This window comes from Sinocyclocheilus grahami, unplaced genomic scaffold, assembly GCF_001515645.1.
Source record: "Sinocyclocheilus grahami isolate Dianchi unplaced genomic scaffold, SAMN03320097.WGS_v1.1 scaffold244.1, whole genome shotgun sequence".
In the NCBI taxonomy this organism is placed as follows: Eukaryota; Metazoa; Chordata; class Actinopteri; order Cypriniformes; family Cyprinidae; genus Sinocyclocheilus; species Sinocyclocheilus grahami.
The window spans coordinates 1006613-1031573 of NW_015505423.1; the positions used below are offsets into that span (position 1 = coordinate 1006613).

At 35.7% G+C, this 24961-nt stretch overlaps 1 protein-coding gene across 1 annotated transcript in view; it reads right to left on the reverse strand.

Annotated features, from left to right (window-relative positions):
- LOC107598083 (clavesin-2) overlaps positions 1-20400 on the reverse strand; it is a 25441-nt gene extending 5041 nt beyond the window's left edge. The window contains exons 1-4 of the mRNA XM_016289347.1: positions 19290-20400; positions 16498-16672; positions 2659-2769; positions 2206-2426 (exon numbers count right to left, since the gene is read on the reverse strand). Coding sequence (XP_016144833.1) covers positions 2206-2426; positions 2659-2769; positions 16498-16672; positions 19290-19678 — 896 coding nt within the window. The 5' untranslated portion in view covers positions 19679-20400. The remainder of the gene's footprint in view (positions 1-2205; positions 2427-2658; positions 2770-16497; positions 16673-19289) is intronic.
- Positions 20401-24961: the final 4561 nt, after the last annotated feature.

The window sequence follows — 24961 nt, forward strand, 5'->3', positions numbered from 1 at the left end:
CCTACCTAAAACGGCTCGTTCTAACACGCCCCCACATGTCTACGTCACGATGTGGGAAGATTTGCACAACGCCGCCCAAATGTTCACGCAAAGATAGTAACTTTTATTCTTGCTGTAGTATTGTTGTTGCCGTCGCCGCCTTGTCGTGAAAATGCTGTGTGTTTCGTTGTGAAAGCTAAACTACATTATTTGGCCTTCCAAAAGAGGACACGACTAAAAATCTGGTTAAGTTGTATTTACAACACTGTTCCAGAACAGTACAACCCAAATATTCAGATGTGTCCAGCGCATTTTATAGAGGACTGTTTCCTAATCATGGTAGAGTAGACTACAATGCCGGTTGTTCTGACTCACAGACTGTAAGTTTTTTATATTTAAAGAATTTGCCACTGTCGATTCAAACGCAAGTTTTGAGCAGTGTAGAGTAAATTCGCTACACAGGGCATCATCACAGTTTGGTAAGGGGCGTAACATTTCCGTCACACGCTTGAGGTATTCGGCCAGTCACAACACACTGGATAGCTGGCCAATCAGAGCACACCTCGCTTTTCAGACCGATGAGCTTTGTAAAAATCTATGCGTTTCAGAAAGGCGGGGCATAGAGGAGAAACAATAATGTACAGTATATGGAAAATAATCTTTTTTTTTAACCTTAAACTGCAAAAACACATTTCATTACACCAAATAGACAAAATAATGTTCTTTTAAGCAACATCATATATGACCCCTTTAATCATTTCTCACTATTGTAAACCAAAGCCCCAATATATGACCTGTTTGTGAGTGTATCCATGAGACTGAATAGATGGAATTGAATATCAGTAAATATAGATCATCACCAGCAATCTATTGTCACATCTAAAACATGATGAATTATGTTAATAATACAACACTAGAGAATAATTCACCATACAGGGTGCAGGATTCCACCAAAGCTTATTTTTTTATGTACATAGATATGTTATGTGCGGACTGGGAGGTTTAGTTTAATAGCCAAAGCTGTTTAAAGAACAGTACTTTGATCTTAGCAATAGAAGAACATCTAAGACCTACTTTCTTCCAACTACTGCACTCCCCAGACGCTAGAATCCAAACAGTTCCTTCAAATGTGAGGGAAAAATAAGCCACTGCAAACTAGGCTATATTTGGTAGCCAACGTCTCTGTACAAGTACAGCCCCAAATGCAGAAGGCAAGGGAAAAAAGTAAGATGTTTGCCACAGGAAAACCTCTGTAATGTCTTCTTTTACACTCTATAGGTGTCCATGTATAGGCAGTGCATCATTTAACGCAGCTCATGGCAATGGCTTCACTCCCTCATGTTGATTTCATGACCCAGTAAGTCAAGACACCTCACCATGTCTTGATTAGTGAAATGAGCTCAAGTCGCTTGGTCAAACACATACTGTAAGATCATCCCAAAATGCTTATTTTATTAAGAAGAGCTGCATTTTATCATAAAACTAGGGAGTCGGTTGCTAAGCACCGTAACCATGAAGAAACATACAGTGTGCAGCTCAAATGTGACTCCTTTAACAAACACTGTAGCTTCTTTATGCCTCTGGCAAAGCAGCTTATTTTTGTTATCCAGAGCGACTCTCTTGATAATTCTACTTGAATGAAGACTGTGAATAAGCAAATGCTGTTTCCATGGCAAGCCACCAAATGATGTCATTCAACGAGCACATTAGAAATACATAACATATATTATATGGGCAGTTCGGTGACCTCACATGCTTGTTTCAATGAGCACCAATGTTATGGTTAACTGAAACCAAAATCAAAATGATTAAAAATAGTTTGGAGTAACTGAAATAAAGGTGAAAATAAAAGAAAATATATAATAAAAATATATAATAAAAATATCAAATAAAATAATATTATATGACAAATTTTAACTTAAAAACTTTTTAAAAAATTAACATTTTGCCTTGGCAACTGACTAAATAAGTTGAAAAATCATTTGAAACACTAAATTTACGAAAACAAAAAAAATAAGCTAATACAAATGACAAAAGCACAGAAAAAATACTAAAACTTAAACTAAAATTAAAATGAAAACTGAAAATAAAAAATTAAAGCTAATTTAAAATATTAATAAATGCTATAATAACATATATAAATAATACAAAGATAACAAATAATACTAAAACATTCCACTATGCCTGCATAAAAAAGCTGAAAAGCTAGATCATCAAGTAACATACCTTTTCATAGTTTTGGGGGACAGATCTTTCTCCAGGTCTTTGACAGACAAGGTATAGGATTCAGGGCAGTAGTCCGTCTCTTCGTCATACGCGTGGTCCAGCAACGTTCTGGCCCAGGTGCCCATGTCGTAAGGAGGCAGCATGCCACCCAGCTCAGATGGCAGAATCTCAGGCAAGATCAGCTGGTGCAAGCTGTTCAGATTGTTTCCATGCATGAAAATCTAAATATACAACAAATAAAATACTGTTATTGGCCTGGTTATTTTTTCGTAGTTTCATTACCATTCAGCGGTTCGCACTAAATTCTATGGCATTGCACTGTGCAATTTTTTTTGCATGCATGCACATCAAAAGCATGTTTATTTCAATGTATATTACATGTACATAAACAGAATAGTTCACAATTAAATGTGATTGAAAAAAACAGACACATAAATCAATAACTTCTCTCACCCTTTTTCTTGTTTTGTCCTTGAGGAAAGGCCGGATGACTGTGTACAAAGCGTGGATGTACCAAGGTTGGTTGACAAAATGAATCCCTCCAAACCTTGCTGGAAAGCTATCCTATGGGTAGTAGAGAAAAATAAATAAATAAACAAATAAACATTATTATTATATTTAACATACCTAAAATATGATATTATAAAAATAATATTTCATAAAATTTTCCAAATTAAACTAGTTCAGTAGTTGTTTAAAATGAAACCAGATTGTACGCTGAAATAATTGGCGTATAAACAATTTTCACTCAGAAATTGCTAGTAGAGCATAAGAAACAACATACTGAATTGTGTGAAAAGTGAAATTTTGAAAATAGTATTTTCTTGTCAAATATACTTCTATAATCTTTATATTTACTACTTTTTAAAAAATGCAGTGTACTGTCTGTAATTTTATGCAAACAAATGTTTATGCATACTTTGTAATTGCTAGAATTTGTGAAGAGAAAAAAAAAATCTAATTACATACCAATGACCACCTCTCCTCCATACAACCTTAGATTTTTTAGAGTTAAATTTGTAGTACCTTAAGTCTAGTTCATGATTCCACAGAGGATTACACCAAAAAGCGGGCATAATTCCCATTGCTCCTGATATCCCACTGCTGAAGTTGATAAATACTTTGCTGTGTTCACTAATCTGCCCTGAACAGTAATCCATATTCATAAAGCTGACTGCAAGGGTTCCGGGAAGCTTCATAATGATGCTATCTTGAGGTCGTTCGCTAAGCTCACAAAAATCAAGACATAAGTAATGACGGTAAAGATTTACAAGTCCCAGGTTACAGGATGTCAACTTGAGTCTAGTTACGTCATGAGAATGAAGCCCCTCATGCTTAGGCTGCATTTATTTGATCAAAAAATGTCATTTATTCCTGTGATGGCAAATTTGAATTTTCAGCATCATTACTCCAGTCTTCAGTGTCACATGATCCTTCAGAAATCATTCTAATATGCTGATTTGGTGCTCAAGAAACATTATTATCATCAATGTTGAAATCAGATTGTACTCACTGTGGAAAACATGATACATTTTTGTCAGGATTCTTTGATGAATAAAAAGTTAAAAAGAACAACATTAATTTGAAACTGAAATTATTTAAAAAGAGTATTTCTTTTCATTTCTAGTAACTTAATAGTCCTAACTTTCACAGCTAATTTTTTTTCTGAACTATGCAATTTTTAAATTCAGTGCCGGTCATCACATCATGGCCTTGTCTCATTTCAGAACAGAACTGTGTTCTGGCGTAATGCAGATGATGGACAGCTGCAAGCAAGCGGGCCGTAGCCACTGAGGCCCCCAGATCAGAGTCTGGTGGCAGAACGCAGGGCATTAGATCTGGTACTGCATCTCACACAGAGATGGTGCAAACACATGCCGATTGGCCCGTTGCTTCAGGGGAGGGGCTATGAGCCATTTGCCAGCAGGTGGTGTCAGCACACACCATGATATCTCTGCTCTGAGATCCCACTGCTAGCGAGGGAGATAAAGGTCTCAGCTGAATTAAACATGAATAGCTCAACTCTGGTGTGAGCTGGTGAAACCTGATTGATCTGTGTCCCTGCAGTGTGACAGTGGGAGGAGACAGAGGCAACCTGGGGGAGGGGAAGCTGCCATAATGCTCAGAATTCACAGCATTTGCTCCTGCAATGCTGAAAAAGCATTATTAAATTTAATAATTAACAGACATGAGCTCCCATGATTAACCTAGGGCTCAGTTCCACAACCTAGTGAGCTGCATTGGGAAAAAAAAGGTGTATAAATAATTTTCACTCAGAAATTGCTAGTAAATTTCACAATTAATTACAAAGCGAATTAAACATGATTTTTTTTAAAGCAGAAAGACTGAAATAGTATTTTCTCCGTAGAGGTGCTTGTAGCTGAATTGAACTTGTTTCATAATTGATGGACTTTGCAACATTGGCACTGAACTGAATTGAAACAACACTGAACTAAAGTGAGATGAATAATGACACTATTGCCTTCTGTAGCACAGCTGAAACTGCATTTGTTTTACAACATTAACACTCTATTTTCCTGTTTATTAATGTGAAACTGCTTTGAAACAATCTGTATTGTATAATTGTATCTTGTAGTGCTATATAAGTAAATGCACCTTTTTTTTTCTCGCCTCGGGAGATTTGACTTACAACTGCTCACATTTCAATACTCTAATAAATGTATATAAAATATTGTATAATCCCGTTTACATGGATCCAAGGCAGTTATTGTAACTAAACCCTAACTTTTAAAACATATTGCTAAATTCCTTCTTTTATACAGTATATTTTCAAGAGGTTTCTTTGTGACTGCAGTTAAGTCTAAGACTACAGAAGACTTAAATTATATTTTGGGATTGAGAAACCTGTTTTTCTCCTCTAAAGGCTGTTAGAAATCAGGTTTCATATCCAGGAATTCTGTCACTGAAATTAGCTAGTTTTGCAAAATTAGGCAGGATGAACGTCACATAATATAATTAATATTCATGAGCAAACCTAAAGTATGCTTGGCACTGTTTGTGCACTGAGCTACTGACAAAATATTAACTAAAGTAAGTGTTGACAAAAATGTGCTGTTTTATCATTGTCACTGTAAAGTGTCGAGCCAAATTATTGAAAAAAATAAATAAAGAAGTGACTGTAATTTAAAAGTGTGCGTACTTGTAAAGGGTTTTCATTATGGATTTTTTTCTACACTCCTGCATAAAAGTTTTTGTAGAAACATTTTGGTATCTGTGGTCATCACAGCAGAGCAGAGAGCAGATAAAAACACAGACTTTTGTTAATGTCAAGTTTTTTTTACATGAACTACTCATAAACATCTAAAAGACTTAGGGAGTGATCTGGGTTTTATGCATAATGCTCCTGTTTTGGTCAAATGATGCACTCAAATGGATTGTTGAAAAAGGCTTTCGTTTGCTTGTATTAGCTTGAATACAAAGCCATCAAGCAGCTAACACAGATTCTGGCAGCAGGTCAGATTGACTAGAAAGAAGTAGAGCCACAGGATAATTGCTCTTAAAAGTGCCTCATCGTGAAATCAGGAACCATTTAAAACATCAATCTGCAATGTTAAATAATTACCGTTTTTAAACAGCAGCACTAAATTACAGTTTATCAAAGAACGGCTTTGCTTAGAGCTTTATGGGGTTGTTTTTATTCCCTGTATAAAATGATGGACCGCTGATTTCATCTGTGCATTTTGTTTCAGTGGCATGACATGAAACCTCCATCTCTTTTCTTGTCTGGAGTCACTGATGATGCACGACTGAACTCTAGCAAGGTAATTGAAAAAAAGAATCCATTTGCTGGAGTCCTTTTGACGTAGCCTGAGGAAAAGCAAGTATTTTATCATGGTCCCCTTACCAAATAATACATATCAGTCAGTGTCAGTGATCTGTCCTAGTTTCGGTGACAGGATTCCTGAATATAAAACTCTAAGGGTCTTCAAAGGTGAAAAACAAAGGTTAGTATTCCATCTTAATTTCCAGCAATTACATCTAAACCTCCTTAAATTTTAGGAAAATTACATAAGATCTGAAAAGTCTCATGTTGTGAGAAATCTAACAAAATGTTGAAGAAGAAAAGCATTTCTTCTTCATTTAAATTAAATGTACTACATTTAATTTTGAAATAAGTTTATCTCTCTTTTTTCATTGGCAAATATACATTGAATTTTAGATATTTATACTGGAAAACAAGATAAAATCATTTTCAGTGAATAATCAATACAATTCCTAATTTACACCTATTCATAAATAAAACCATTGAATTTGACAGACAAGGAAAAAGCTTTTTGTTACCAAATGAAAACTTTTTAACATTTTGATTTAATGTCCTAACCCCTGTAAACTCTAAGAAATCCAGGGACGAGTTCTCCCTTGTGTGCTCACTTTACACTCTAAAAAATGCTGGGTTGTTTCAACCCAATGTTGGGTCAAATATGGACTAACCCAACTGTTGGGTTAAATTTTGGTTACATTTTTTAATTAACTTTTTAACACAACAGTTGGGTTAGTCCATATTTGACCCAACATTGGGTTGAAACAACTCAGCATTTTTTAGAGTGTAGCAACAACATTGTTTCCAAAAAAATTTGCACACTCTGACTTAAATTGCATAACAGCCAGATTTGAAGCCACTCTTGCCATTTTTGTGTGTTTGATATACATCAGATGGTCCATGATCTGTGCTTTCTGAAGCTAAGGCTAACATACAAACAGTTAGCATCCCATTAGCAATATTTGTCTAAAACTAAGACAAATTAGCCATAACTGAGTGAACCCGTAATACGAAGCTTCACACTCTGACACATTCCATTGCTCACATCAATAATTGAGCTCTACAGGAGACATTTTATCTACACTTGCCAGATCCAGCCCACTGAGCTTAGCAACACAAGGCCGCTAACACAAAGACGAAGCACTACTCACTAGCTGTCAGCTCTCCTACAGATCAGAAGAGCCCCGTTATAGTGCGATAAACAGAGAACGACCATAACTGTGCCACTTAGCAGACAGCAAAACAATTAGTCTAACTTCAGACCTGCAGGCCCAGATATGTCTAGTGCCGTTTCCCAGATAAGCAAGACTTGTAGAAGCTCTTTGCTTTCTGGGAGGCAGCAGCGAATCATAGCATCCAGATGAGCCAGTCGAACCAACTGACGTGAGAGATGCAAACCCTTTTGAAACAACTCAGCATTTTTTAGAGTGTAGCAACAACATTGTTTCCAGGTGGACTTTTGTGCAAAAAATTTGCACACTCTGACTTAAATTGCATAACAGCCAGATTTGAAGCCACTCTTGCCATTTTTGTGTGTTTGATATACATCAGATGGTCCATGATCTGTGCTTTCTGAAGCTAAGGCTAACATACAAACAGTTAGCATCCCATTAGCAATATTTGTCTAAAACTAAGACAAATTAGCCATAACTGAGTGAACCCGTAATACGAAGCTTCACACTCTGACACATTCCATTGCTCACATCAATAATTGAGCTCTACAGGAGACATTTTATCTACACTTGCCAGATCCAGCCCACTGAGCTTAGCAACACAAGGCCGCTAACACAAAGACGAAGCACTACTCACTAGCTGTCAGCTCTCCTACAGATCAGAAGAGCCCCGTTATAGTGCGATAAACAGAGAACGACCATAACTGTGCCACTTAGCAGACAGCAAAACAATTAGTCTAACTTCAGTCCTGCAGGCCCAGATATGTCTAGTGCCGTTTCCCAGATAAGCAAGACTTGTAGAAGCTCTTTGCTTTCTGGGAGGCAGCAGCGAATCATAGCATCCAGATGAGCCAGTCGAACCAACTGACGTGAGAGATGCAAACCCTTTCCATGTGCAAGTTGCTCTGTTGATTAAACAGGGACTGAGAAGAGCCCTCTTCCCTGGATCACGCTTTTCTGTGTTTGCTTATGGGACAAAGACTGCTGGGCACTATAAATATTGCACAGACCTCATGGCCTGACCACACAGCTGTTCAAGCTAAGAAAATGAACTTGAATAAAATGTCTTGGGTATTGCAGATTAAGAAGAATGCATTGGTTTTGGAAATAATAAAGGTTCTTTATCGGTGTCAGTGATTCCATGAAGATCATTTAACATCCATGGAACCTTTCCGTTGTACAAAAGGTTCTAGATAGGCTAGTGGAAAAAAGTTCTTTAGAGTACTGAAATGTTCTTCACAATAAGAACAAAATGGTTCTTTTAAGAACCATTTCGTAGTTCAACAAAAAATGAATGAGGATGAGTAAATTGTAATTTTGGGTGAACTATCCCTTTAAGAGAAGTTACATTCTATAATATGGCTTTTGAGACAAATACAATAGAGACAATACTTGTGGCAAAGGCGTAATGCTGGTGTGCTACTGAAAGGACTTAATATCCATAAGTTGATTAAGTTTCACTCACCACTTTCTTTAATGATAGGCAGATGTACATCATTCAACAAGACTTAAAGGATTTGACTGTTTCTAAAGATGCATAAAATAGACCCTTCTATTGACATCTGTGGGACATCTATTAAAAGTTTGTTCAATACCTCAGATATATTGTAAGATTTAATGTTGTAATAAAAGGTCAAGTCAATGAACTGCATTTGGCAATAACAGTGTAAACCTACCCTGGCCTTACTGTATTCATGGGGAAATGTTCTGAAAGATATTCTTCATGCATGATCACCAAGTTTACTAAACTGCATGCACACAACTGGACAAAGACTGCTGGGCACTATAAATATTGCACAGACCTCATGCCCTGACCACACAGCTGTTCAAGCTAAGAAAATTAACTTGAATAAAATGTCTTGGGTATTGCAGATTAAAAAGAATGCATTGGTTTTGGAAATAATAAAGATTCTTTATCGGCGTCGGTGATTCCATGAAGATCATTTAACATCCATGGAACCTTTCCGTTGTACAAAAGGTTCTATATAGGCTAGTGGAAAAAAGTTCTTTAGAGTACTGAAATGTTCTTCACAATAAGAACAAAATGGTTCTTTTAAGAACCATTTCGTAGTTCAACAAAAAATGAATGAGGATGAGTAAATTGTAATTTTGGGTGAACTATCCCTTTAAGAGAAGTTACATTCTATAATATGGCTTTTGAGACAAATACAATAGAGACAATACTTGTGGCAAAGGCGTAATGCTGGTGTGCTACTGAAAGGACTTAATATCCATAAGTTGATTAAGTTTCACTCACCACTTTCTTTAATGATAGGCAGATGTACATCATTCAACAAGACTTAAAGGATTTGACTGTTTCTAAAGATGCATAAAATAGACCCTTCTGTCTGTCTGAAGACATCTGTGGGACATCTATTAAAAGTTTGTTCAATACCTCAGATATATTGTAAGATTTAATGTTGTAATAAAAGGTCAAGTTAATGAACTGCATTTGGCAATAACAGTGTAAACCTACCCTGGCCTTACTGTATTCATGGGGAAATGTTCTGAAAGATATTCTTCATGCATGATCACCAAGTTTACTAAACTGCATGCACACAACTAATACCAACATACAAATAAACTCAAATCAAATCAAATAGCACAGTATAAATGAAACGTTAGTAGCAGTAGTAATAGGAGTAGTATTAAAATAAAATTGTTGCTAATACTCCAATAACTGATGTCAGTCCCAGACAAGCAATATAAAAAAAAAAACGTTTACAGTGTAATAAAAACTACACACAAGTAATACCAACAAATAAAGTTCAATTAAATAAAACTAAATAAAATAAATAGCAATCCATAAGTTGATTAAGTTTCACTCACCACTTTCTTTAATGATAGGCAGATGTACATCATTCAACAAGACTTAAAGGATTTGACTGTTTCTAAAGATCCATAAAATAGACCCTTCTATTGACATCTGTGGGACATCTATTAAAAGTTTGTTCAATACCTCAGATATATTGTAAGATTTAATGTTGTAATAAAAGGTCAAGTCAATGAACTGCATTTGGCAATAACAGTGTAAACCTACCCTGGCCTTACTGTATTCATGGGGAAATGTTCTGAAAGATATTCTTCATGCATGATCACCAAGTTTACTAAACTGCATGCACACAACTAATACCAACATACAAATAAACTCAAATCAAATCAAATAGCACAGTATAAATGAAACGTTAGTAGCAGTAGTAATAGGAGTAGTATTAAAATAAAATTGTTGCTAATACTCCAATAACTGATGTCAGTCCCAGACAAGCAATATAAAAAAAAAAACGTTTACAGTGTAATAAAAACTACACACAAGTAATACCAACAAATAAAGTTCAATTAAATAAAACTAAATAAAATAAATAGCACTATCTAAATAACATGTATTATTATTATTATAATTATTTTTATATAAAATAAAATAAAATCATTGCGGATACTGACACCAGACTTAGTAATTATTATCTAAAATGATCTTAAGTATTATCATCATATTATTATTAATACTACTACTACTACTACTACTACTGATAACAATAATAAACATTACAGTATAGCAATAAAACAAAAAAGGTCAAGTTGTGTTTAATGAACTGTATCTGGCAAACAAAACAAACAAAAAAAGTGGAAACTAGCCTACTGTGTTAATGGGGAAATGCACTGAAATATATTTTTTAGATAATACAAGGTCATTCAGTTTGCTAAACTAAACTGCATACACACAACTAATAAAAATAAATAAAAATAAAATGATAATAAAATAGCTTTTGATACTCCAACAACTGATGTCAGTCTCAGCAATAAAAAGACCCTTAGAGTGCAATAAAAAATGACTTTTATGGGTATGCAACAATGTGACGCATGTCAGTCTGTCAGAACAATGAACTTCCTGTGCTTTCTAAAATGCACTTTAAGTGCCCTACATAGAAACACGCACATACGGCCACAGTAGCTGAGTGACATGAGTGCGTCTCTCTCTGTGAGCACAGCCCATCTGGAGGGTGCATAGCATGGTGGTTGGACAGGTTGCCAGGGAAACTCGGCATGGGGTGGGCTGGGGAAGATTGGCCCATTGTGATTGGCTGCCAAGCGTGGGTTATTTCTCAAGACTGAGAGAGACAAAAGGCATGTCCAAATCACAGAAGCAAACAACAGAGGCTGAAACAACAAAGCACTGCTCCAGGAAAGCCAGGACCACTTTCTCTCACTTCTATTCAACTCAGGAGTATGTTTCTGTTTATTGATTTTGCTAAGAACAGCCATTTTCTGTGCATCAAGTGCTCTTTGCTGAGCCACCATTTGCTAGGGAATGTATGATGGCTCTACTGTAAATTAAACAATAAACTCACATTACCTCAAATAACACGAAATGTCCATTGCCTGCAAACCATGAGGTTTTCTAGTAAGAATCCATTAGTTCTTTTTCAACCTGGCAAAACATACATGATAGTTTCTGGCACATAAAAAGGTATTTTCAATAGCAACAGATTCTAGTGCATCAAATGGACTCACCATAAAAAAATAAAAATGAGCAGAGAACATAAGGGACTTAAGTATTCTCTGCTATTCCTTCTGTCCATGTCCTTCCTTTCTTTCTGTCTCTGTCTTATGACTCACTTATATGGCAATAAACAGATTTTTTGATTATATGATTTTGATGCTTCATTACATTGATGATTGAGACAGACAGATGTCCATATGAACAATGCCATCAGGCTGATGTAATGCTTCACATGACCCTGCACTTTTGGGTCGGAGGGCTGTGTGATTTCCCCATCAGCTCTAAACGTCATGCTTAATGACTCAATGTACATACCGTGGGTCTGTCAGGGTCAAAACAGAACCATGGGGCGTCACACCTCTCATTCTAGCATTCATCATCTGACCAATAGCATTTAGGAAACCAGTGCAAACAGCATACACTGGTGTTCAAAAGTTGTTCTGATTTTTTTTTTTTTTTGCTTTTGAAGGAAGTCTCTTAATCTCACCAAGGCTGCATTTATTTATATAAAAAAAAAACAGTAATATTGTGAAATATTAATACAATTTAGAATAACTTAATATATTTTTTCTGTTTTAATATATTTTAAATAATACTTTATTCATGTGATGGCTAAGCTGAATTTTTAGCAGCCATTACTGCAGTCTTCAGTGTCACAAGATCATTCAGAAATGATTTTAATATGCTAATTTGGAGCTGAGAAATATTTCTTATTATTACCAATGTTGAAAACAGTGCATCTTAATATATTTGTGGAAGCCATGATGTTTTTGTTTTTCAGGATTCTTGAAAAAAAATGAATAGAAAGTTCAAAAGAACTTTGAAATTGTATTAATTTTTGAAATATATATATTTTGACATTATACATGTCTTTACTGCCACTTTTGATCAGTTTAATGCATCCTTACTGAATCAAATAATTTATTTCTTTAAAAAAAATCATACTATCCCCCAACTTTTGAACAGTAGTGTATATCTGTAAATGCATGCAATCATCCTAGAAGTCGCTCTTTGTAACTTTTTATGCATGCAAATCTGATCAAAAAAGTAAAAAATCTGAATTCCTGTAAATATTTACATATGTAAATCGTGACGTATTGACAATGATCGATGACAAGCTAGCTGCTGGGCACTCTTTGAACTGCAACTAATTAGCTGTGGCTGTTTTCCCTCAATCTACGCTATTGTTTCCCTTTCAAACAGCTACAAATGCGATGTCCCACTCAATGTGAACAGCACATTGTGGATGCAAGATGCTAATGGCGGCGATCAATTATTCACCAGCTAATCTGTCTGAAGAGGCACTGGAATGTGGAATAGGCTCATCATGGACCCGCATTAATATTCAGTCAACAGGCCTCACTCTGCACTGCCTACATGTCATATCAGACCCAAGCCCTCCTCAAAGGAGCGATGTCTAAATGAGAGCTTTCAAGAGGCTGCTTCTGGAAATGGACAATGTCTGTGCACAGATTAGCTATTGTTAAATGCACAGTGACCATTTTGTAGCACAATGGACAATTGCTGCTCGGTTATGTTTAATAGTGATGTTAAAAAGTTCAAAACACCACCAGTGTTGTAGGTGGTTGCCAGGGTGTTCCTATGCAATTGCTGAAGTCTCTATAATATCTGGTGCATAGATATTACTCAACTCCTTTCAATGTAAGTATATGGGAGAGTTTTGCTCATTTTATCATCCACAAGGTAAAAACTGTTGGTCCAAACTCTTAGAAAATTAAAGGGGTCATATGATGCGATTTCAATTTTTCCTTTCTCTTTGAAGTGTTACAAGCTCTTGGTGCATAAAGAAGATCTGTAAAGTTGCAAAGACTAAAGTCTCAAATCCAAAGAGATATTCTTTAAAAAAGTTAAGAGTCAACCACGCCTACCTAAAACGGCTCGTTCTAACACGCCCCCACATGTCTACGTCACAATGTGGGAAGATTTGCATAACGCCGCCCAAATGTTTATGCATAGAAAGAAGGCGTAACTTTTGTTCTCGCTGTACTATTGTTGCTGCCGCCATGTCGTGAAGACGTTGTGTGTTTCGTTCTCTAGCCCGCCGGCCGTTCCTCACTCTACACTCTTAAAAATAAAGGTGCTTCAAAAGGTTCTTCAAGCGATGCCAAAGAAGGACCATTTTTGATTCCACAAAGAATCATTCAGTCAAAGGTTCTTTAAAGAACCATCTCTTTCTTACCTTTTTATACTCTGAAGAACCTCCTTTCACCACAAAGAACCTTTTGTGAAACAGAAAGGTTATTCAGATGTTAAAGGTTCTTTATAGAACCATTTAGACAAAAAAGGTTCTTCTATGGCATCATGAAGCACCTTTATTTTTAAGAGTGAAGCCCGCCGTGTGTGACGCTGTGTGTTTCGTTGTGAAAGCGAAACTACTTTGTTTGGCCTTCCAAAAGAGGACACGACTAGAAATCAGTGGTTAAGTTGTATTTACAACACTGTTCCAGAACAGTTCAACCCAAATATTCAGATGTGTGCTGCACATTTTATTGAGGACTGTTTCCTGATCCTGGGAGAGTAGACTACAATGTCGGCTGTTCTGACTCACGGCCTGTAAGTAAGTTTTTTATATTTAAAGGATTTGCAACTGACGATTCAAACGTGAGTTTTGAGCAGTGTAGAGTAGCGCTTGTTGTTTGTCATTTCTCCGATCACAAATGCAGACATGGTTTTATGTTTACGCGGCGCGATGCAAAGCGTAAAAAGACAGTATAAGTCATTATAATCCGTAATTATGTCCTCACTGGATGCAACGAATGCCTGGTTTATAATGGCTTTTAATGTTTTTGTCTCGTCACTCCGGCCGGACAGGGCATCACAATATGGTAGGGGTGTAACATTTCCGTCACACGCTTGAGGTATTCGGCCAATCACAACGCACTGGATAGCTGGCCAATCAGAGCACACCTCGCTTTTCAGAACGATGAGCTTTGTAAAAATCGACGCATTTCAGAAAGGCTGGGCATAGAGGAGAAACAATAATGTACAGTATGTGGAAAATAATGTGTTTTTTAACCTTAAACCGCATAAACACATTTCATTACACCAAATACACAAAATAATGTTCTTTTTAGCAGTATCATATGACACCTTTAAGAGAATGGAATAAGATGCAAATTTCAGGTAGCTCAAACAAAATGGGACATGTTCTGACTTAGTTCACTGATAGTTCACTAAAAATGCAAAAATGCCATATATTTCATGACATTTCAAACCTGTATTTCTTTTATCCGCAGATCACAAAAAAAGAAATATTCAAGAAGTTTAAACTATTTTTGTCCATATAGTTAAAATCAGTGGGGTACAAAACAAAACTGGACTGCACTGACTTTAATTATATGAACAAAAACACTGAGACATTTCTCTAAATACCTTCTTTTATGTTCCATGGAAGAATGGCAGGTTTGGAAATTTGGAATGGCATGAGGGGGAGTAAATTATGACTGTTCCTTTAAGGATTTATTTAAATCCTTAAACCTGAGTTTGAGCAGTTTATAATAGTGATTCTTTCCTTAGCGAACACCATTAATAAATGTCAAAAATGTGTTTTACTCAAGCGGCAACCTCCCGCTCTCTCTCGTGAAGCCAACACGGTAGTGACTTAAACTGTAATTCGTCAACTGGCCGCTAGAGGCTGGCTGCAAAAGGGAGTCAGTCCCATAGACTCCCCATGTTAAAATGCCCAACTTTACAGCAGAAAAAAAACATGTTTACAGCCTGTTTCAAAAATGTTGGTCTATATAGCTAATTTTGCCCTTCATGACAACTGTGAGGGGGTGAGTTTTTTTATAAGCCATCCATTTAAATTATATTAAACCTTAAAGTTCTGCATAATTAAGGGTGTGGCCACTTGAGTGACAAGTGGATTGCCGCTGCTGTCACCACCGTCGAGCTAGGTGGGCTTGGTTTCAGCAACCAGCTCCCGCCTTTTTGCCCATTTTCGATTACAGACTATGGTTTTACTTCATTACAATGAAAGGGAATGGATCTCAGAAAAGATGCTTACTAATGTAAAAAAAAACTTGAATAACTCCAAACTATACTATAGTCACACACTATTGACATTTCCCAATGCATTGCCTTTTGTTGTTGTTGTTTAAACTACTTTTTGGTTTGATAAATATCAAGTAAATAAAACACAATACTCATTCTTGATATCTATGCAGATTGTGTTCCTTTGCATTAGATCATTGGGTCAGCTCCTGTTCATGTTACTCACAAAGAGAATGCCAAATGTTTGACGGGAGAGGGATTCCTCTACAAGCACCTGTTCTGCCTCACACATGCAGAATTTCCCTATGCGATTCTCATTAGTCAAACCTGAAGCACACTTTATGAACATTACATATTATAAAGTGACGTGACATGTGGCCAAGTATGGTGACCCATACTCGGAATTAGTGCTCTGCATTTACCCATCCAAAGTGCACACACACAGCAGTGAACACACACACACCGTGAACACACACCCGGAGCAGTGGGCAGCCATTTATGCATCGGCGCCCAGGAAGCAGTTGGGGGTTCGGTGCCTTGCTCAAGGGCACCTCAGTCGTGGTATTGAAGGTGGGAGAGAGCGCTGTACATTCACTCCCCCCACCTACAATCCCTGCCGGTACGAGACTCGAACCCACAACTTTTGGGTTATGAGTCCGACTCTCTAACCATTAGGCCACGACTTGCCCCTATTTGATGTTTGATGTTCCATTGCTTCCAAGAACACATATTTATATGCATGAAGGTACAAATTAAAAGAATGCATTGTAATATCCATGTAGATTTTTTTATATAAACATAAGATTAAAAACAGACAATTGTGTTACCTGCAGGCCCTCAATTGCCAATCTCAGCATGCTTGGAGTTAACTTGGAAGCTTGCTTGAAAGTGAAGTTACTCCAGTCAATGATCAAGACAAATCCATTTACTTGTAGCTCGGGGTCTTCTATCATTGCCTCCAGAGAAAGTAAAATAGCTCGCAGAATATCCACAAAAGTGTACCTACAGATAAACACAAGGCTTTAGGAAGATTTGCAAACAAACTAAATGCGAGATGTTTTTGCATGACTTACATTTTTATGTTTGCAGATATATATATATACACACATTTTCTCATATGGTTACTGAGTAAGTTTGCTTCATATTAGTCAGAATTTGTATTTACATTTCTACAGGGCTTTACACTTCCCTTAATGCTGCAATAAATGCAGCAAATCAGGCACGGTTTGACCCTAGTGCTCATCACACATTGTTCCTGTGAGAGGATGCAAAGAGCCCTGTCATCTGAGGCAATGGTGCGACTGGCATGAATTCAAAGGCTGTTTGATATGGACTCGAGCACTATGTACTCTCCATTCTAAAGAGGTGAGACTAAACACCAACAGTTAGCGGATTTCTCACAACATTAAAACAAATTACATTTGAAGAAATACACGTACATATATCATTTAAGTAATCTTAAATTATGCATCAATGCACAGTGCTTAAACAAATGAATGCATATATTTATGTATTGCCATTTACCCCAAAAGTATTTGGACACTTAAAATGTATGAATGTATAGCATTATAGAATTATATACAAAATACATGCAAGAAAAATTATAGTAGAGCTTTTTGTTCAACAAATTCAAAGATATTTATACATTTAAGTATGATTTAAAGAAATAGTTCACCCAAAATGTTTAATTAGCTGAAAATGTACTTTCAAATGGCCATTCAAGATGTGGATGAGTTTGTTTCTTCATCAGAACAGTTTTGGAGAAATGTAGCATTACGTCACTTGCTCACCAATGGATCCTCTGCAGTGAATGTGTGCCATCAGAATGAGAGTCCAAACAGCTGATAAAGACATCACAATAATCCACACGGCTCCAGTCTGTTAGTTAACATCTTGTGGAATGAAAATCTGCATCTTTGTAAGAAAGCAATCCATCATTAAGGTGGTTTGACTTTAGAATGTTGCTTCAGTCCAAAACATATGTCCATAATCTATATTAAAGCTTCCTTTAGTGAAAAAGTCCCTGTTGTCCTCTCAAATCAAAGTCTACCAACATATTTGTTTAGAATGGTTTTCGACTGTTTTCACTCATAAACAGTGCTTGATATATTTCTCTCCTGATTCAGACAAGACAAACTTTTCACTGGAGAAAGCAATATTACAGATAGAGGAAGCTAAAAACATCTTGATGATGGATTATTACAAACGATTGTTATTACAAATGATTGTTTATTACAAACATACAGCTTTTTGCTTCACAGGATGTTAATTGATGGACTGGAGTCATGTGGATTATTTGTCGATTACTGTTATGTTTTTATCAGCTGTTCGGCACCCATTCACTGAAGAGGATCAATTGGTGAGCAAGTGATGAAATGCTAAATTTATACAAATCTGTTGTGATAAAGAAACAAACTCTACACATCTATCTTGGATAGCCTGAGGCTGAGTAAAATGTCATGAAATTTTCATTTTTGGTTGAACTATTCCTTTAAGTGTCCAAAGACTGTTGAGGCCATTGTTAATTTACTGAATTCTTAGACTGGTATAAGCTCATGCTGAGTTACGGGGTGAATAAAAATTATTCAGTTTGGAACTTTAGGCCATGTTTAAGCTCACATACTAGTATTTTTGTTACAGTTTATACACACAAACCACAATACACTTACTGATCAAATAAATACCTTGTTTACACTTTAAGAAATGTATTTATTTGATTTCATAATGTGCCATTTAGTAGATCACTTATTATGTAGACCACTTACAGTGCATTTATTGCATGGACAGTGTCCTTAGAGTAACCTGGGATGAAGTGATTTTCTCAAGGACACATCGATGATAGATTAACCCTTGTTGGGTCTGAACTCTCAGCCAAGTCTAGGCTGTTAACCATTGATATGAAACATTACTAAAGGTTATATATGGGTACATTTGTTCAGATCAATTATTCAAAAATACATTAAAAAAATGCATAAATACCCCTTATTTGCCAAATCAAAGTCAGCATGTTTTACATGGCGGTAGCCATTTTGACATGTGACAAGAGACCAGATACCCTTAAACTGTATGTCAAGGTCATATTTTTTTTTAAATGAGATTACACATTTTGAGAGAGTTATCCGTTCATTAAAAAAGGATATAACAGCAAATATTCCACAGGCACTTGGTGCATCCATGTTGAATTTATGTTGTCATACTGTAAATAAAAACACAATGACATATATAAAGGACCGTCATGTAAAATATTGGGTCAGGTCAAAGGTCATCAGGGGTTAGGCTTGGATTATCACACCCTCAATGGTTAAAATGTCTCTTAAAGATCTCTCAAATGGTGGACACCATCTTTTGGAAGGTTAGATCAAATTTGCTGTAGAAAGTTGTATAAATGTTCAATAAAATGTCTATAAATAAAATTTCTATATGACCCATATAGAAATAGTAACATCCAATATGTGTAACATGGATGCTGTAATGTTAAGTTTAAATACAAGGTAACACTTTACATCCCATAATGGCTCAATATCATGCTCTAGTGAATGACAGAAGACTTGTGCTGAAAAGATGACTCTGACAGTGCACATCATTACCCACAATTAGCCAAAATCCAATAGCACCCTACCTGCTCTGATCCCAGTTCGCCGCGAACAGAACCAGAATCTTCCTCCCGTATCTATCCAAATTGGACAGAACCCCAGGAAATCCATCCTTCAGAGCCTGCTTGATCCCCGGATCGGTGGCCTTGAGGTTCTTGAACATATCAAGGTTCTGTTGCCGGTACTCAAAGTACTGGGCCAGGAGGCGGAAGGCCTCGAAATGGTTAAATTTCCGGGCTCTAAGAAAGCGCAGGATGAAAGCATCATCTGTCCTGAGAAAGCCAATGTCTGGACGGGTGATGATCATGTCCCTAACCTCCTGTATGTCCTGATGCAAAGTGTCGGGGTTCTCCTTTAACTCCACCTTGGCTTTCTCCAGGGTTTCTGGAGACAGGCCTGCCTGTAAATGAGTCATTGTCCTTGCACTGAACCAAGACTGACTGTGTATACTATCACTGTATATTACCTAACTGATGATGAAAATATCAATCATAAAGAGCCCTATCACAGCAGTGCTGGCAAATAAAAACCTGACTTCGGAGATGGTCCTGAGTGTTAGCTACGACACTGTTAGTTCACCTCATATACTCCTTCTGAGTTCACCTGTATTGTGGGTTTATTAATGCTTGTTCTGCAACGTAAATTCACATTCATCTGGTCGTGCTCATCGATTGTATATGTGTATGCATGTATGGCTTAAGCAGGCTGAAATCGTCTTAGTTTGCGTATGATCAAATCTGAGGCATTCAATCGACTACAAATCCCACCCCGAAAGCATCTAAGAACGAGCATCACGGTTAAAAGCGCTGCTCTATCCTACCATCATCAAGCGGCCAGGCAATGCGGCACCCTGCAGCATCTCTTGTCATGAGTCTCCATTTAACGCGCATTTCAAATGTTGCCGTGAATTGGAGTCCGAGCATTATCACGATCCCAGTCTCTCTCAGCGCTCCGTTTCCATCCTATACGTCCTTCGGAGGAGACGATATGGTGTCGGTCCTGGTCCGTATGATTCCGGTGATGTGGTGGATGGTTTACGTCAGTGCTGCTGCTGCTGTTGCTTCGCTTTGTTGCTGATGAGAGTGACTTCAAGCATCGCTCCGGTGATACAGTCTGTCCGTCATCACATGGCGGAGGAGGGGAGAGCGTTCGCTCTGTATCCCCCCGAGACTCACTAAATAAAGCTTTGGCCAGTTTTTGCCATTTGCCAGAATTATTATATGTTTCACACATAGTGGGTGATGCATTTTTTTTCTGTAAAAAATTGTAATACTACTATTACTACTACTACTGATAATAATAATGTATTGTTATTATTATTATTATTATTATTATTATTATTATTGTTGTTGTTGTTATTATTATTATATTAGTTGCTGTTGTCATTTAATATAATTATTATTTAGCCTACATTATTACATGTATTATCCTGTGTCAGTATTTAATCTGTATCATTTAAAATATATATATTTTTAAATATACCATCCCTAAACTATAATAATCATATAATAACAATAATAATAATTGTTATTATTATTATCGTTTTGGGGGCGGCATATTTAAAAAAGAAAATATTATTATGACACATTATTATGATTATGATGCATTTCAGAATAATGTAGGCATAATAATATTTATTATTATTATTATTATTTATTACTATTAATTATAACGACTTATATATAAGAAATTATTCATAATCTATAATCGTTTTTAGTATTAACATAATAATTATTATATATAATTAATAATTATTATTATTATTATCATCATCATCATTATCAATTAATTAACAACAACAACAATTACTATTATTATTATTATTATTATTATTGTTTTAAGCAACATTTGCTATCACTAAACTGCGGTATTTCATGTGGTAATTAACTTGTTTGGTTACACTTTACTTGAAGGGGTGTGCATAAGACTGACATTACACCTTCATAATCATGGCATGACACCTACCTAATCATGGCATGATACATGTCATGAATATGAAGGTTTTTTATGAATGTTTATGACAACTATCATTAAGTGTCATTCGCTCAGTTATGTAATTTTAATGCAAATATGACATTGTTTGGGATGTCTTTGTTATGGGCTATGGTTAGGGGTAGGGTTAGGGTTAGGTCAAATAATGTCATATTTGCATTAAAAATGACATAACTGAGCGAATGACACTTAATGACAGTTGTCATAAACATGCATAAAACCTCCTTCATATTCATGACATGTGTCATGTCATGATTATTAAGGTGTCATGTCAGTCTTATGCACACCCCTTCAAGTAAAGTGTTACCACTTGTTTTTATCTCAATGAAATGACATAATCAACCTGACTACATTAGGTTACTTACATGGATCAGAGTGGATTGAAATAGCCCCTTAAGGTAACATTTGCACATTTTTTATTTCATATTGCCATTGCCATTAATATTTGCATTACTTAAAACTTAATCAAAGTAAATTCTTTTATTATATAAATTTTGCAGTAACATTAATGTTTACAAATTTTTTATAGACCAACGGCATTTTCATTTTTGATGTAAAATCCGTATGTAATAATTATTATATATAATTAATAATAATTATTATTATTATCATCATCATCATTATCAATTAATTAACAACAACAACAATTACTATTATTATTATTATTATTATTGTTTTAAGCAACATTTGCTATCACTAAACTGCGGTATTTCATGTGGTAATTAACTTGTTTTTATCTCAATGAAATGACATAATCAACCTGACTACATTAGGTTACTTACATGGATCAGAGTGGATTGAAATAGCCCCTTAATGTAACATTTGCACATTTTTTATTTCATATTGCCATTGCCATTAATATTTGCATTACTTAAAACTTAATCAAAGTAAATTCTTTTATTATATAAATTTTGCAGTAACATTAATGTTTACAAATTTTTTATAGACCAACGGCATTTTCATTTTTGATGTAAAATCCGTATGGTTCTATTAATTTTTGTGGAGGAAGGGCATTGAGCCTAAGGGTTATTACTTATGGGTCATGAAGCCTGGGCCTCCTACACAAGGCGGGGCTTTGTATTCAAATTAGATGAGAGCAAAGTAGGTGTTTGTTGTGATGCATACTGCCATAAAATAAACAAATGCAGTCACAAGCAAAATTGCACAAGTTAAACTAGCTACAGCCAAAGCCGTGAAACAGATCATATTTACCATCTGGAGAGAAAACACACACACACACACACACGCACGCACATTCAGAAACAGAAGCCAAGCCTTTAGGCTATCCGTGACCATCCACTAGTAGTTGCCTGCAAAGCACTCAGTCGATCTAAAACGCATGAATACAAACACGTTAAATTGAAATGCACACACCACTGAGGACACGTCTGCACATATGGTCAAACAAAAGCTTGCACACACAATTGCAGGCAGGTACTTGACTGAGTGCAATCAAATCATCATCTGTGATGATGCAGTCTCTTTCTATTCTGAGTGAACTGATTCTGTCCTGTGGGTATGATTTCATAATGAAAACCTCAGTAACAAGGCTGTTTTTTACGGATTCTGATTAATTATCCTTAAAATATGAATGTAAATGAAGTCTTTTCGAGGCCTGCACCTCTGGACACCATTACTTTTCATTTAAGCTACTGCAAATTTCCTGATATCTTACCTTTCCCATACAACATTTAGTCTACTTCCGTCCTGATTTATTCATTTCTACTGAGACAGTTACAGTGACTATTTGAACTATTTTACTCTCATAATCTCATTTTAATGCTCTGAGACACAATTTCAAACATCTCAACATTAAAACATGCTAAACATTAAAATATCACTATTTGGGAGATATAAATACCCATAAATAAATAAACAACAATAACAACTATAATAATAATAATAATAATAAACATTTATTACTATTATTATTGTTATCATCATTATTATTAAATATGTATTTATTTATAATAATAATAATAAATATTTTTTATTTTATAAATATATTTTTTTAAACTATTGAATTATGATGATGATGATGATGATGATTATATTATTATTATTATTATAAAATTGTTAAACTATTAAATTATTATTATCATTATTATTGTTGTTGTACAAGTCCAAATTGGTTTTGTCTTTTTACTTTCTATTATAAGGCTGAAATGGGAGTCAATGGTGACTGATCCTGGATCAGACATTGAATGGAGATTATAAAAGTCATACAGCTGGCTAGGTGCTGATGGGTGAGGACAGGCAGGCGGGACAGGATAATGTCACATGTTCAGGCAGAGGGATGGGCGATGGGCCGGTCACAGCTAAGCCTGGAGGGGGAAGGGCCCCCTAGGGACGCTAGATGGAGGGATGATAATTACATTCAGCACTCTGGGAGTTGTGGAGGAAATCAAATGAATGGACCTGCTTGCATTTGAAATTACCTTTGTCACAGAAGAGCAGCTGTCACTTAAAATGGGTCTGTGGCCATTTTGCCTTTCTTCGGACTGGCTTGATGGTGTTCCTGAAGTAGATAAGGGGTTATGTCACTATTTAAAAAAAGACAATGTAATGTTTCAAAGAGCTTGGAAGATTAAAGAATGAGGTTTTAGCATTATGCAATGTTTATCTCAAAGAACACAGCATGCACTAACAGGTGATTTATAAAAAAAAAAGGCATCAAAGGGATCAAACCCCAACCTTGTCAAACAGTGCTTTCAGCACCATTATAACTGGACAGCAAGGTTTTGGTATAGCCTTCAATGAATATAATGGAGTTGGGTAAAATTCACAGTTAATGATGAATAAATATGAATAGATATAAATGTATTTTCATGAATGTCAGGAAAATCAGGATTTCACATGCTTAAAAGACTCTTTTATAAACCCATTAGTTTAAACTAATTTAATCCAGACTATCATAAACAATGTTAATTCCAATGCTAATTTTAATTACTTTACATTTAAAAGCATTTTCATTTCAATTCTTAAAGCCACAAACCCCTGCTTCATACATAATAGCTGTATATTTGTCAAATAAAAAAGAAAAATGTTTTTTAAGCTGCTTGCGATGAATAAAATGGGTAACATTTTTTCAATTAAGAATGAATAAATATTAAATATTTGGAATCAGTGAATATCTTAAATTTGACAGAATTATTGATCTCATGATGGTATTCAAAATTAAAATGCATACAATCATCAAAAAAAGTTTCAACACGTTTAGAAACAAGAACTACTGTGAAATGGTATTTGAAATGTATGTAGTGAGTCAGACAGATTATGCCATGCTATGATGCTTCAAATATAAAATCTCTGTAATATAAACAAGAGAAAACCACAAACAAGAGAAAACCACTAATTCTACAAATGTTACATATCAAGGCAATGTCCAAGAGCTTATCGTTTAGGCCAGATGGTGAGTGCATGTGCCCTCAGTCCGTCAAACTCCCTAACACATAAACTCTACAACACTTCACTCGCATACTAATTGGAATCCTCTTTTAATTAAGTTGATAACAAACATTTATCATGGGTTCATTTATATGAACTATGATATAGTGGATGGGTAAACTGATGCACTCGGTTGGAGCAGCTCAACTAGCCCTGAACTATTTTGCTTTTGTTTATTCAGACTGTTACTTAAATGGCTTAAACTGCACTTATTTTATTTGTTTCAGAGTTTGTGTATAATGATATTTCTAGGGGGCAA